This window comes from Opisthorchis viverrini (genome assembly GCF_000715545.1).
Source record: "Opisthorchis viverrini unplaced genomic scaffold opera_v5_4, whole genome shotgun sequence".
Classification (NCBI taxonomy): domain Eukaryota; kingdom Metazoa; phylum Platyhelminthes; class Trematoda; order Opisthorchiida; family Opisthorchiidae; genus Opisthorchis; species Opisthorchis viverrini.
The window spans coordinates 4,026,734-4,040,691 of record NW_008751660.1 but is presented as its reverse complement, the minus strand read 5'-3'; the positions used below and the strand labels follow the sequence as shown (position 1 = coordinate 4,040,691).

Genomic DNA, 13,958 nt, shown 5'->3' with positions numbered 1-13,958 from the left:
ATGGTCCATACTTTTAAAATGACTTAGCGACAGTTGTTTGGAGCTCATAGTGTATACGCGAATGAGGCCTTTTATCCACACAATTGATGAGAAACTTAAATCGTTCGGACAGTGATCATTACAGAAAGTGGTTTTCACACCCACTGGGAGTATCTGGATGAGAAAGCCGTCGATTTACCGGACCAGTGAACAATATTGTATGCCAATCACCGTCAGATCGTTAAACCCCAAGCGTGCGACGCGACCAAGCGTATGACATTCGCTCAGATCCACCACGCACCTCCTGATTCCGCATTTTCCTGATAAACATCGGGCCTTTAATTGCCCCACTAATTGGCTAGATTCCAGGATACCAAAGCCCATTTTGGAAGCCGACAAACAAATCGAACGTAACTAGACTGAAGTGCGGTGAAGGATGAGTTAACATCTTTAAACCATCATGAAATTTCTAAATACTTAAGATTTAGAACAAAATATGGGATTTTAAAAACACTTTCATCTGTGACGTGGTAGAAGACCGTGCTCCGATGTTCAATAATGTAACCTCAGACAAAACAGAAAACGATTAAAAGGCCCATGTCTTATTGGAAAGTGGCATGATTAATAGTCACGTGATCTTGACTATTGGATCTCATGGTGTAAGCTTTTTTTTACTTTTGGTTAGACAAACAAACGGATGAAATCATCACGGATGACTTCGATCTGGGCTGGAGTGCTGGTACTGGCCCAGACGGAAGACCGATCCCACTAAATCAGCTAGCAGATTCTGTGACCATCGAAAATGGTGAGCTGACGTTGGATGGATTACACAAAACGCCACACAGATCTGGAGGACTTCGGGCGATGAGTACATTGCGACTGGGACCCGATCAGTTGCTTAACCCTGAGAAGTACCCTGATGGTGTAGCTACAGTCAATTCAGATGTGTTTGTCATCCACGTAAAGTCACCTGACGATATTCCCACAGATATACCGGATAAGAAAGAAGATCCCCCGTTTATCAACTGGATTCCTGGACCAGGTGAGTGTCGGCTGATTAGTCGAGTGTGACTGAATTTTACCTACCTGCTTCGTCTGTTTTCAGGGGCGAGATATCTTGACTGCCTTCCGGAAGGCGTGTAATAGATAACGAAAGTAGTCTTAAAAAATAGCAGAAGTTTCGCTGGGTTTCTTTTTTTAAATTTATTTTTCGGTAGTAAATATTCCTGCCTGAGAAGAACCTATGACTCAAGTGCACCGTTGCTCGACAGAACAGGAAATCCTTAATTTTATATCGTGTGATCAGATTAAAATAGCACAGTTTCTGAAGACTTGTTGTTTTCGCTTCTGTATATCGTATAACGCTTGCTTGCAGAGGCAAAGATTAGCCGGTAGTAAAAGATACAACTGGAAGTTAATTCGCCCTCAATATTATGTTTACAGTTACACAACATAACTACCTCTGATAAAATAAATAGTTAGCTATTTCAGAAGGGTTTGGTGAAAAATCGGTAGTTTTTAATCGGGCAACGTTTCGCTTCTGACATAAAAGCTTTGACTCTGCCTGATGGAGCTTTTGTGCCAAAAGTGACCAAATAAAAAACTACCCACTGTCTACCTAACCTTTCTGAAACGATGACTTCTCAATCGGTTCCAAACCTTTTCTAATTGATTGAAAACCACAGGTTAGATGGCTTGGCGGTAGCTCATATAAAACATGCCAAATGTTTACTTCGGGGTACAAATAAAATAAACGGGTTCCTACTGTTAAACTATACGTTTCCAAAGGGCATGTATGGTCGGTAGACTACCCTTATTTTTATTACGTCATCGACTTATTTGAATCTCCTTGGCACTTGCAACTGACGTGCGTTTCCATCCAATCCCTTGGATTTTCAAAGTGTAATCTTACCCAGACAGATATAGAGAAGTGACCCAAGTGGTTTTTAAACCCGGGTAACACATAACCACTCACCGTTCAAAAATTTCTGGTAACCATTATGCTTTAATATTAATTTGCGAAAGTACGCTGGACTTCAAGCTTGACAGTTTGTGGCTCAGCATTTGAAAGATCACTTCATAGGCTGCTACTTGTCAGTAGTTTGAAATGGACAGTGGTTCAAGGTGCAATCATGCAAAGAAACTAAAACAAAACAAGGCCCATTTCGACGAACACACTCATTTACATACCAATTTGGTTTTCACGAGAGACCAAATTAAATCTGCCGTTTATGATATTCTTCAACTAAATGTGCTGTGCAAAGGATGCCTCATGCTTCAGTCGGTACAATATTCGAGACGTTACAGTATATTTTCATCAAGGAAACTACTCGCAAAGTTGTTGTAAACTCTTCGACAATTTTCAGCCATCTTGCGAGTACTTTCCATTATGAAAACTAATGCCTAGTTTGAGGGAGAACATGTGTTACCATAGTCCGGTCCACTAATTTAGTGTGCGATTTTTTGGAAAATCTTTTCTTCGTTACGAGGTTTCCTGTTATAGTTCAACAGGAGGAAGGACTGCCCTTAAGCATTAAGCACTAACAGACCAGCAAGAAATGCCTGATTAATTGCACTTTCAACGAATTACAGCACAGTGCAAGCAGTAGCAGAAAAAATTATACATTTTTAGGCGGCCATAGGAGAACCCCTCATATTCCCGTGGGTGTTGCAATTCAAGAGCTGATGCGGAATGTAAAACCGGCAAACTTGAATTCTAGTTTTCTCTGCATCATACGCTTGCTTAACACACTTGTGTCGCGGTGGGTAAGATCGAAATTAGAGATCATCGATCGCTCTGGAAAAAGATCAAGTATATGCAGAACAACATATTCAGTGTTTTCGCAGTTTGCTGGAGAGCATGCTTGGTTCCTCTTCAACAGAACACGATGTATAAAAGCTGTTCCTATGCACGTGTCTCACCAGAGCAGCAACACTGACCTTATTTCGTTTCGGATGACTAATCTAACGACTTGTTTCAATTTTAGATCCAAAGGACGCAGTTATTGTGAAGGTTTCACACTTGGACGAACGCGGTTCTGTTCGCAGTAGACCTGGAGAACAAATCTCTCTAACTTGTGCAGCGTATGGTAAGTTAGAGTGGTTCTTCATGTCCCCATTGCCCAACATGAGGTGATCTAGTTTATTAAAACTGGTTGATCAAAACGCTCAGTCCATAAGGTCACTTTAAATGTATCGATCCCCCAACCAGTAGTAATAGAATTATTGAAGGCCTCGTCAGCACTGAGTTACTCAAGTCAAGGGACCTACATATATAATGATTTGTAAGAATTTGGAGAATGTAGTCAAATGGGTTATAAGAACACAAGTTATACAAAAGGTTTATTCGTGAGAAGTCTCCATCTCTCCCCACAGAACGGAGAGGATCTGGCAGTTTTCAATTTTCTTACCTTGTTACAACGGCAGTTCCTATTCCTATGAACCGAGAAGTCTGTCGAAGGAGACGGCTGTTTTCTGGTTTGAATCGAGGGTGTTGTAAAATTGCCCCAGTATTTGAGTGAGAATGCTTTACCCTCTCCGAGTACCATTTGGTCAGAAACAAAACAAGCATTATACGAATAGGGGATAGTTCCATCTCTGATCTTGACCTCAGCCCGCGTGCAGGGATGGTGAAGACGACCCCTTGACACTTGTCAATAACAAGCTAAGACAGACAATTAATTAAAAGTTCGAGATTTAACGCCATAACAAGGGGTGGTTTTACTGATAGCCTCCCAATAGAACTGTTGTACTTTCGCGAAAACGGTCACCGCCGCGTATCTTATTGTTAAAGCAACCGTAAGATGCGCGCACAGCCATTGTTGGTGCAAAACCAGGAAGCTGTCAGGAAACAGTAGAAGGGAAATTGTAGTGTGCAAAACGGATGCGCCCCTTCAAAGTAGGGTAGGAGCCTGTCGGTTATTTGTTCAGCGTGAAGAAAAACATAAGCTAGCTTACGATACTCAAATGTTCTTGAAACACTGACATGCATTTCATTTGCTGATCCCAGCTGTTTTTTTTTTTTTGCATAAACTTGAGGAAGAAGACTAGATTCGTTTGGTTTTGGCTTAGTTTCTGGCTGGGCCTGTATTTGAGCAATTCCTCGAATCAAGGAACAGTCTGAGTGCTCCCCAGGGAGCAATCTTGCCTCCGACCGCCATCTGTGGATGAACAATTAAATAGAATCCGAAATTCCCCAAATCACGTGATGATGGGTCCGATAACAGCAGATGCCTTAGGCAAATCGGGTGTCAGTATTTCACTCTGCAAACAAAATGGACCATCTGGTGGTTAAACTAACTTTTTTGCAACCCCCCCCCACTTAAACCAGAGTTCCAAATGGAATTAATTATTAATTCTGTGTAGCAGCCAAATGGTATCTTCGAGTGACGCGTAATACCAGGACCTCTGGAAAGGTAAAACAAAGTCAGAGCTGGGTTTCTGTACGGTACTATTAATGTAAGATATCTATTCACAAAATATACAAACCTCGACAGTAGAGACGCGTCCGCAACGAACGGTCCACTTAGACTATAAAAGCACGGACCAAATGAGCAAGCAAGCTCCCACGTGAGTCAGCCACACATGCGTCAGGTCGGCCACAAAATGGTTTGGTGACCTCAAGGTCAAATGAGCGAAGTGGTAGGGACGAACAAACGCCAGTTCATACACACGCACTAAACACAGAAGTGGAGCGGGGGTTAAAAATAGGGACAGAAGAAGCGTGGGTAATTTGAAATACCAAATTAATGGACGACACACTGTGCGTATTCTCTATTGGACAGCACCCAGAAAATTCTTCCCTCAAAAATAAAAGATTACAGGGGAATGTAATTTTTGCTTTCGTCATACCTAGCAGAGGAACTCATGTTTCTCCCAATGTGTCTTGCTGATCTGAAATCACCGGAGACGCGGTTGTAATAGATTAACTGAATAATTTACAGGCGATGTATGCTTTACAGGATTACCTAACTCTTCTGATTAGTGCGCAAATGAAATTACTAACTTGAATGAACATACTAGTGATATTCCGATCCACATGAATGAACCGGTTTGGAATAAGCATATTTCTGTGGTAACATCCCACAAAATTAACTAGAGGCATCGATCACTGGGCACAGTAGACATGGGATTTTTCCATCGAATGTACCTTGAGTTTGCTAAATTCTCGGATCGGTGAAAATGCAGTTGCAGATCACTTCGGTGTAAGTTCAGAAAAGACCAATCTGAGCAGGCGAACAGCCTTATACCAGACTGTAAAATCGCAATGCACCAATTAATTTGGAAAGTTGTTGTCATCTCAAACTATAAGTCCGAATTTTTTTATTCCTCGGTATTTCAAACAATGTAACTCAAAATTTTATCCAATTGCAGACGCTGTCACCTTGCAGAAAATCGTTCCAAGTTCCGAACTGACGCCCATATTCTCGTGGGAACTTCGAAATGGGTCCGGTGGTCAGTTGTTAGATTACGGCTACCTTGCCAGCGGCCGGGTCATCGTAACTCAACCAGGTGCCGTAGCTAGTGACGAGGATGTCAGTCGATTGACGTTGTACAACCTTCGCCAAATACAGGACGTGGATACGAATGCTGTGGGTCGTTGTGTTGTACGATTACGTCAACAAGTCTACCATTCTAACTACTTCCCAATCTACGTAGACAGCGGCAAGCGAATTGAGGAACGTACCACGCCTACGAGCTATTGGAGTAAGTTGTCTGATAAGCCTTAGGTAGCTGAATTTTTTACTTAATTGATGACATCGTGATGAAGGCCGTTGTAAACGAACATTGTGATGATCAGTTTGCATTTCAAAATGAGAGTTCGTTCGAACCGAAGGCGTTCCAAAATGTGTTAGCACAAAGGTCACTAGTCAAGTGAGAGCGACATTTCTGAGCAAAGAGGATTATAAAAATGAACAACAGAACGACCTGAAAACCCATTTTTTGTGGACACGACATCTAATTTTTTTACCCTAGAACTGTTTCACGTTTTATGGTTCACATAACTTCACTCATATGATTTCCAGAGTTCCAAACTTTATGGAACGCAACAATCGAGTTCATGCTGAACCATTTTTCGTTGACTCACTCTCAAACAGAGCTCTTGGCCGATAATCTACAGTGCGGAACCCTATTTGGGAACGTAAACCCGTAAGACGGGATGTGAATCATAGGCGTTGCTTTCATGGGATGGATATTTAATCCGCTCGAATGAATCTCTTTGAGTGTGCATTCGACACGCAACCAGAAGTTGTTGCCAATTGATGCGGTTCAAGTTAAGCACAGTACCAAATTTGTGTGGATGCCACTTCCAGGTGCAGAGTCTGTGGGTTATGGGGCGCTGCCGGACGAAGTTTCAATTAAAGACTTAGAAACTTCAAAGAGTCTGTCACTGCAGTTGCCGTGTGACCTAGTTGATTTTACTCGCTTCAGAGATTAGGGTGTGTAATTTTCTTTAAAAGCATACAAAAATTTTAGGCATAAAACCCTACTCATAAGGTTGCTGAAAATTCTTCGACAGCCCATGACCGGTTTCGCCTTTTTTGGGGCTCCTCAGGTAGGCGCATTCCCTGAGTTTCCGTCAACCGTGTTAACTGATATTCTGAAATCCCACGTGATTACGAACCTCCGAACGTTTCCATCATCAGGTTGAAAGCGTTTTCGCACGCACCCACATGAACACAAAGCAGGTCAACCCGGTAAATTCCAGTTTTGTTTCTATAAATAAATTGTTGCAACATTTTACTTTGAAGGTCAAGACGGTATGGTGGAGGTAATTGTGCACGGGTTGGACGACGACGGGAAGCATACTGTTAAAGAAAATTCTGATGTCACCCTGAACTGCGAAGCACGTGGTAAGTCATGGTTTCAGCTGTCAGTTGACTTTTTCTATAGCATAAGCAGGCTTCAGAAGTAGACTAATCTGTTGTTCTGACCATGAAAGGCACATGCTGTATTATTGCAGGATCATTTACGTAGTGATCTTTTGAGGTTATAATTATCTGTATGGATTCTGCTTTGACCTCACTGCTATGGTCTACAGGTTAGGGGGAGATAACCGAATTCGTCTGAGTCGGGTGTAAGTGCTACATCCACATGCATGAAAATCAACTTCCACTTGAACATAGCAATGTTATCTGGTCATTTCATCAGATGTCCCAAATAATCAACTATACTGTTGAAACAAACCTTTTCAAACAATGCCGCTGGTATTAACCTTAAATTCGTATTTCCGATGCTGTGTGCTTCGCTAATTTGGAACGAAGCGATAGGTTCGTTTATCTTTCACCCCAGATCCCATGCGATATCTTACAGCACATTTACGTTCAGTAAAGCCGCGATGGCGGCACCACCACCAATGCCTAATTTTAACTGTAAATCTGCGCTTTTGCCATGATCCTTATCCCTGGTGGCACTTGGTCTGGGAAAAGGACACATCTACCAAGGTTGTCTTGGCCACAGCAACACCCAAAAGAGTTGGCCACATAAAAGTATAAGTCGCTGTCGCTAGAAGAAAAGCGAACGATTTTACCCGATCAACAGTGGACTTACTCGCTCCATTTTTAAACCGTGATTGAAGTCTAACTAGGGTAATAAAATCCAGCTGCACTTTGGTTGCAGACATACGTAACCGAAATATTGATGTTGTGGGCTCTCTGCTCTTGTTCCCTATTCGGTATTTCGTCATTATGAAGACCTTTGGAAGCGAATCATTAACTTGACACATTTGGGTTGCTAGGTTCGTCTTGGCCACTTTCAACCTGGACTGCCAGTTAGTTGTCAAGACTGAAGTTGCCCACTGTAGTACCACTCTATTCGGTGGCTCTGTCACCTGCAATCCACAAGTGATAAGATGAGATTTCTTCTACGGTATGAAAGGCTGCGGAGCACTTTCGACTTCACCTATATAGCTATAAAGATGCCAGTACTGAACTACATTCTGTTGTCAGAAGTGACTGTCGGTTCCTCGAAGTGTTAATCAAACGTTCATTCAAATGAAAAATTAAGAGGACCAGTGAGCCTTAATAACAGCTTTGATTGTGACCTACGGGTACAAAACAGCTTTTCGCATACAGAATTGCAGCACACAACGGATGGACTTCTACCACGGTTTTTTGTCCATGTAGATGCATTTATTCACCACCGTTTTTAAGGTTCGCTAATACCTTTAAGTTGGTTTGAAAAAAATTGTTCCACGAAACCAATCTAATCCAAACCCACGTCTTATATCCTTGCAAATCCGGCCACCTTGGAAGTTGAGTAATAAAAGAAGAGAGGAAATTCATGCACACATCAGTCTACTGCATTCACTGATCGTCTTTTGAAGATAGGGCGGAGAGTGTGTCGCGCGGTTGGAACAATAAAGCTCATCCTTGAGTTGCGATATTTTTACCGCCTTTGCTGCACGGATTTTTCGGTTTCACTTGCGGATACCCATGATCTACTGCCATTTTGCTTTACTGGTTCTTTGATTCCTTTTCCAAGTAGCTAGGCATAATTTACTCTGTAAAGTGAACTCCTCGTATCCTGCTGGTCTTTGATGTTCACTTGCGTCAGATAAGGTTTAAGTACAATCAACGGTTGCTGTTTTACCGTACTGGCTGCCTACTTGGTGTTGTAACGTTTCACAATGCTAGTCAATGCTCCACACTATTCATGTAGAAAATGGAACAGGACAATTGCTGCGTGACGATAATGTCAGATACGGTTGGCAACTGGCCAACCCTGTCACAGAAGACTTGAAAACCCCAGCGGTAGAAAAAGGTCGCTTCTCTGGTCCGAAATTGGAGCTGACTCAAATCAGCATACCCGAGGCACAAGGTGACCGATTGATACTGTGGGGTTGGTGTGTGGTTGACGTTGTTCCAACGGATCCGGAACAGGAAGGAACTATCAAACATTATCGTTCCAAACCATTCCAACTAATTGTCGATTCGAAAGAACGTGATCCAGAAATGAAACCCCATGAAGTTCAAATACCTGATGGTAAGCACGCTTTTCTAGTCAGTCTAATGTACACCTATCATTCAAGTTTATACAGTTTTCGGTTGGTTGTCCCATTCTCTCAAGTGTTAGCTTGTGAGGTCATCGTTTTTCTGAAGAATTTGATATGCTAACCAGTGATGAGGGAGGTCAGATGTTTCTGAACACCATAAGTTGGCTATGAGTTCCGAGGGTGCAGTTTACACTACAAATTAGAGTACAGTGAGAGAGATCTCCCGAAAACCTCCAACTGAGGTCACCTTAAGTACATAGCAGACTCAAGTTCCCAAAGAAGCTCAGGGCACAACAATCTTATATTCAAGTACCAGGTGCGCAGTCAACTAACCATATTACAACTGTGCTGATCGGGAATCTCAAAGCATGATTTTCGTTTGCATGGCCCACATTTGTAGGGATCGATAAAAATAACGGCGAAAAATATTCTATCCTAGGATATCCAAAGAGCAACCAAATGTGATTTTTTTACCAAACGGAACATTTAAAGGGCTAACCATTTACAGCTAATCATTTACAGCAGCTATCCGCAGAACAGGCCGTACCTCAGACCACTTTTGCTCGGTTCCCTGAAGCGTAGTTCAAAGGTGAAATGCACCTTTCGAATATCTTCGGGCAGTCAATCCAGAGAAAAACATAGTATTTTAAAGCATATACAAGGAAACACAATTTGTCTGTTCTGTGAGCAGTCTATCTTGATGGGTGGTAACTGTCCCTTCAGAGACTGACCTCTTGTTAAAGTGCCTTTTAGAAATTTCCACTAAGAGACGAGTTGTATTTTTGGTGGAATTTTTCCCTAAGAAAGTATATCTCTGGTCATTGAACCAAATACAACAAGTGCTCTGATTCAAAAGATTGAGTTCTTTCTGAGAGGTGAATCAGAATTACGTGTTCATTCTAAGGGGGCAGCATAACTCAGGTTGAAATACTACGTAAAGTTGTTGCACTATTGCCTGATTATCGTCTCCAACTAAGAAAACACTGGGATTTCAAGTGCATTCCACCAGTCTTTTACTCTGGTAATGATTTATGCAAATGATATTTACTACATTGTTCGGAGGGTGATCGTTATCTTAAGAGCGTCAAAAATGAGGGCCACAAAATCACTTCACTGGTTTTGGCGATTGCTTATATTACAACAGCAATACTTATTTTCATTATTTGTAAGAGTTATCTTTCTCAAAAGAGACTACCTTCAACCCAAACTACTTGAGATGTTCCCCGAGGGAAGCATTTGATTGGTGGAAACAGAATCAAGATAACCTCGATGAGCATCTGAAGGCTACACCCTTTAGATACCACAAGAAGAACCATGGCCTTTCCAATGTAACTCCACACATGGATTATCAATAGTGCGAAAGTAACAAAATTAATTCCGAATAGTCTACTGAGCTAATAAAATTACTAGACCCATTTTTCTATCTGGATGCACTGGGTTCAAGTTGACTGACATCTACACGTTTCTTCTTTTCTCAGAGTTTTATATAAAAATCAGCGGAATAGAGGAGGATGGCATATTGAAGGCCACTGAAGGTAGTGATGTTTCATTGAGCTGCTTGGCAGTCGGTAAGTTTGCAAACATTCGTTGGATTCACCAAAAAGACTGGTCACGTGTGCTAAATTTAAATGAAACATGGATGAAAACAAATGTCGTAATGTGTGGACACAATATTAGGGTGGCTAAAGGATCTGCATTTTTTTCGAGAATAGGTCGTTGTCACTGCAGCGTCACGAAATACACTGGGTTTCTCCAAGACCCTCCATCTTGCCATGTTTTTACAAGGGAGTTATTACTTAAATTGCCGCACGTGACCAATCGATATCGACTGCTTGGCTCACAGTGTCATTATCCTTGAACAAAGTGGATCCCGGTTACTGTGCTACTATGGTTAGTGGTTATGGTGTTGTCATTATTCTGTTACAGTGACTATCCCCACACTCACGTGGGTATACTGGCTCAAGATATCTCGTAATGGAAGTTGTGTTCTGGGCTTCGGGCAACTCTACGCGTTTTCGAGGCTGCGTAACATAGACAGGGTACCTAAGCACTAACAGTAGGTGGATTTAGAAATCTACTGATTTTGCGAGTTCAATAAAAAACCATAATGAAACGCAGTTGCAAGGCCTGAAAACTTGCTGAGAGTGAATTTCGTTTTGATCGGAATTCATATTTTTACAACCGGCTTCAGCATATTTGTGCATGGCAATGGTCCACTCAACTTTCACCATAGAAAGACGCCGAAACACGCGCAATCTTAATCAAGCTCTGAACGATCCTCGCCATTAGGCTAAATTATCTGGTAGTGTGTGATCCGAGGTAACGATGAATGATCCGCCCCCTCTGTTTGTTGACCATCGGAGATTAGAGGTTGACAGGACGGAGGATTTTACAAGTAATAATAATGCTGCCCTCATTCTGGTGGGCAACTGAAAATCAGTGGACGTCAGTGCCAGCATTTCCTTTTGGGCTTTCTTGTTGCTCGAATAAGTTATCCATTGGCCTTTCACTTAGTGACTGTTTTTCGTGATTACAAGCACAAAATCTAACAACATCCATAAGTACCAGATGGTAGAATCATAAGGTTTTTGGTTGTGGGTGCGCCACACTGTAAAATATTGTTCATCCATATGGTCACCCAACTTCATTCAGGAAGTTATAAGTGTTACTATGACTTAGACCGACAATTCACTGAAAATATGTATGAAGCGTGAATCAAAGCAAGGAGTTACAGGCCTCTTCTGCAGCGTGTCTCAGTTTAATCGCAAGTAATATGGATCACAATATAATCTCTTTTTAGTAAAGTTAGTTGACACCGTCTACGAGTTGTTGTGGAGACCTGATTGGATTTTTAGCACGGTTTTGTTAGGCTCTCAATCTTCAGACACCAATTACGCGTTGTGACAAAAATGAATGTGTAAATTAATGCTATGATGCTATCTGCGCTGTAGAAACTAGCTCAGGAATGGTACACAAATCCGATCGGCTTGTTTATGGCTGGGAATGGCGTAATCTAGACGGCGGACTTGCAGACGCCAGCAGACTTGGTCGAAGCATAAAGTCACGTGACAACGAACTCTTGATCACATCGGTTAAACCCACCGACACAATCAAGGGTCGGTGTGTTGTGACGGACCGACAACCTTTTGGAGATACGACCGATGAAGAGAAATCAAAAATGGCTCCACGGAAGTACATGTCGGAATTTTTCTTTGTCAACTTTGATGCATCTGATCCGGAAAAAGAGAAGGTTGTAGACAAATTCAGACCAACAGATGGTGAGTTAACCTCTACGTTCTCGGGTCAAATTTACTTTTCTTTGATTCCCAAATAATTACCTCAATGTCAGGCGGATACCTTAGCCACATGTCGAGTAGATTGGATTCGGAGCATTTGAGAGAATAACACGATCGTACGAAACAAACCTAAGTAGGGTCACTCTGAAGTAAAACAACTTCTTTTCACAATGTATTTGGCATTCATAGAATACAAATTGATGACTGACCACACGGGCTTAGTCGTCCTTGAATGACCCGGTTAGCTGTATCACCGCTTGTGATATACTTGTCACAGTTCTGAGTAGATGTCTGATTATTGCTGACCAGCGCTACTGTTGTTGAGTTAGTAGACGGATCCTTATCGTACGTCAGCTGTCCGTCATTATGCCATTTAGTTCACAATAGACGGCGTAAGAAGTTACATCCATCGTTCGGATAAGAGATAATTTGTACACTGTTTTCTCTGTTCACTGGCGGATAACTTGTGATTTTATATGCAGCTTCTGATGATGCGGTAATTATCCGTGTGGATCCGAGTACTGATTCGAAGATCAACTTGGAAGCTGGCTCTACTATTACGCTGAAGATCTCCGCTGAAGGTAAGCGACAATTGTTTGCTCCAGGTAAAATTCGGTTTTTAACGGATCAGTAGAGGTGCATTGTACATACAATACTACAGTTTCCGTTCGTCTTATTCGCAAATCCTGATACTTTGCTGGAGTCAGATCTTGAACTACCTCTCCAAAAAAGAAGAATACGAGGCTGTAAGACTAGAGCGCGTTTTTCAACAACCTAGCTTTGAATGGTTATTAAGATCTAGAAGGTGGCTGACAACCCCACCTTGATGATCCGTACACAAGAATTTGTTGAAGTAAGTGTAGCTTCAGCGTGGGCAGCGCAACAGATAGGTAAACCGGTAAGGTAATACTCACTACAGAAATACGGTCTCTGCCGGTACTTCGTAAGGATTGACCGCGAATTCGGATTTTTCGGGATATTCAGAGGCGGCCCACCTAGAAGTTGTTCGGATATGACTAGGTCTGGGCGTTTCTTAGTGCGGTTTGTCCCTTCTGGATAGAATGCTCGAATGGACTCGCATAATGGGAGGAATCAATGAAATGCTAACACAAAATAAACTTCAATCAGCTGAATATACTTCCATTGTTCTTAGAACTGCAAGCATTTATCACTCTTTGTGATGTACCTTTTTGTGACTAATATTGTGCAGGAGGAACACGATTTTCAATTTTTCAGTTTTTAATGCGAATGGTCACACTTTGTTCCTTCATCAGAATCTTCTATTCACTGATATCTCAATAGACGATGCCCCATTTACTTCGTTTGTCAGACCCAATTGCTACTCCATTATTAGGGGAGACTTTTTGGCTTACCCAAGTGGATCATCTAATTTGTTGAAAATGCACATCAGAAAAAGGCAGCCAGACAACGCACATGCCCGGAACATTCTTTGCCTCATATTTTTCCATAAAGTTCTAGAAATTAACCCTATGTCATTCTGTGGTGGGCTTTCAACCGTAAGTTCTTGCTTAGTTGGAACTCTGAATCCTTAAGATCACGCATCCTTGTTTCGGCGTCTATGTATAGATTACAAATACTATAGATCATACGATTTATTTAGATTGTGTCCACTGTAGGCTCAACCTGACATACACGTTACCGGTGGCAAAATACGTTCATTGAATAAG

General features: G+C 41.8%; 1 protein-coding gene across 1 annotated transcript in view; it reads left to right on the top strand.

The window, feature by feature from the left end:
* The window catches only part of T265_00466 (hypothetical protein), a gene marked incomplete at both ends in the record, with an annotated part of 178,917 nt that overhangs the window by 147,250 nt on the left and 17,709 nt on the right, over positions 1 to 13,958 (top strand). The window contains 8 exons of the mRNA XM_009164239.1: positions 665 to 1,021; positions 2,967 to 3,068; positions 5,353 to 5,661; positions 6,732 to 6,830; positions 8,641 to 8,964; positions 10,453 to 10,542; positions 11,926 to 12,252; positions 12,753 to 12,851. Coding sequence (XP_009162503.1) covers positions 665 to 1,021; positions 2,967 to 3,068; positions 5,353 to 5,661; positions 6,732 to 6,830; positions 8,641 to 8,964; positions 10,453 to 10,542; positions 11,926 to 12,252; positions 12,753 to 12,851 — 1,707 coding nt within the window. The remainder of the gene's footprint in view (positions 1 to 664; positions 1,022 to 2,966; positions 3,069 to 5,352; positions 5,662 to 6,731; positions 6,831 to 8,640; positions 8,965 to 10,452; positions 10,543 to 11,925; positions 12,253 to 12,752; positions 12,852 to 13,958) is intronic.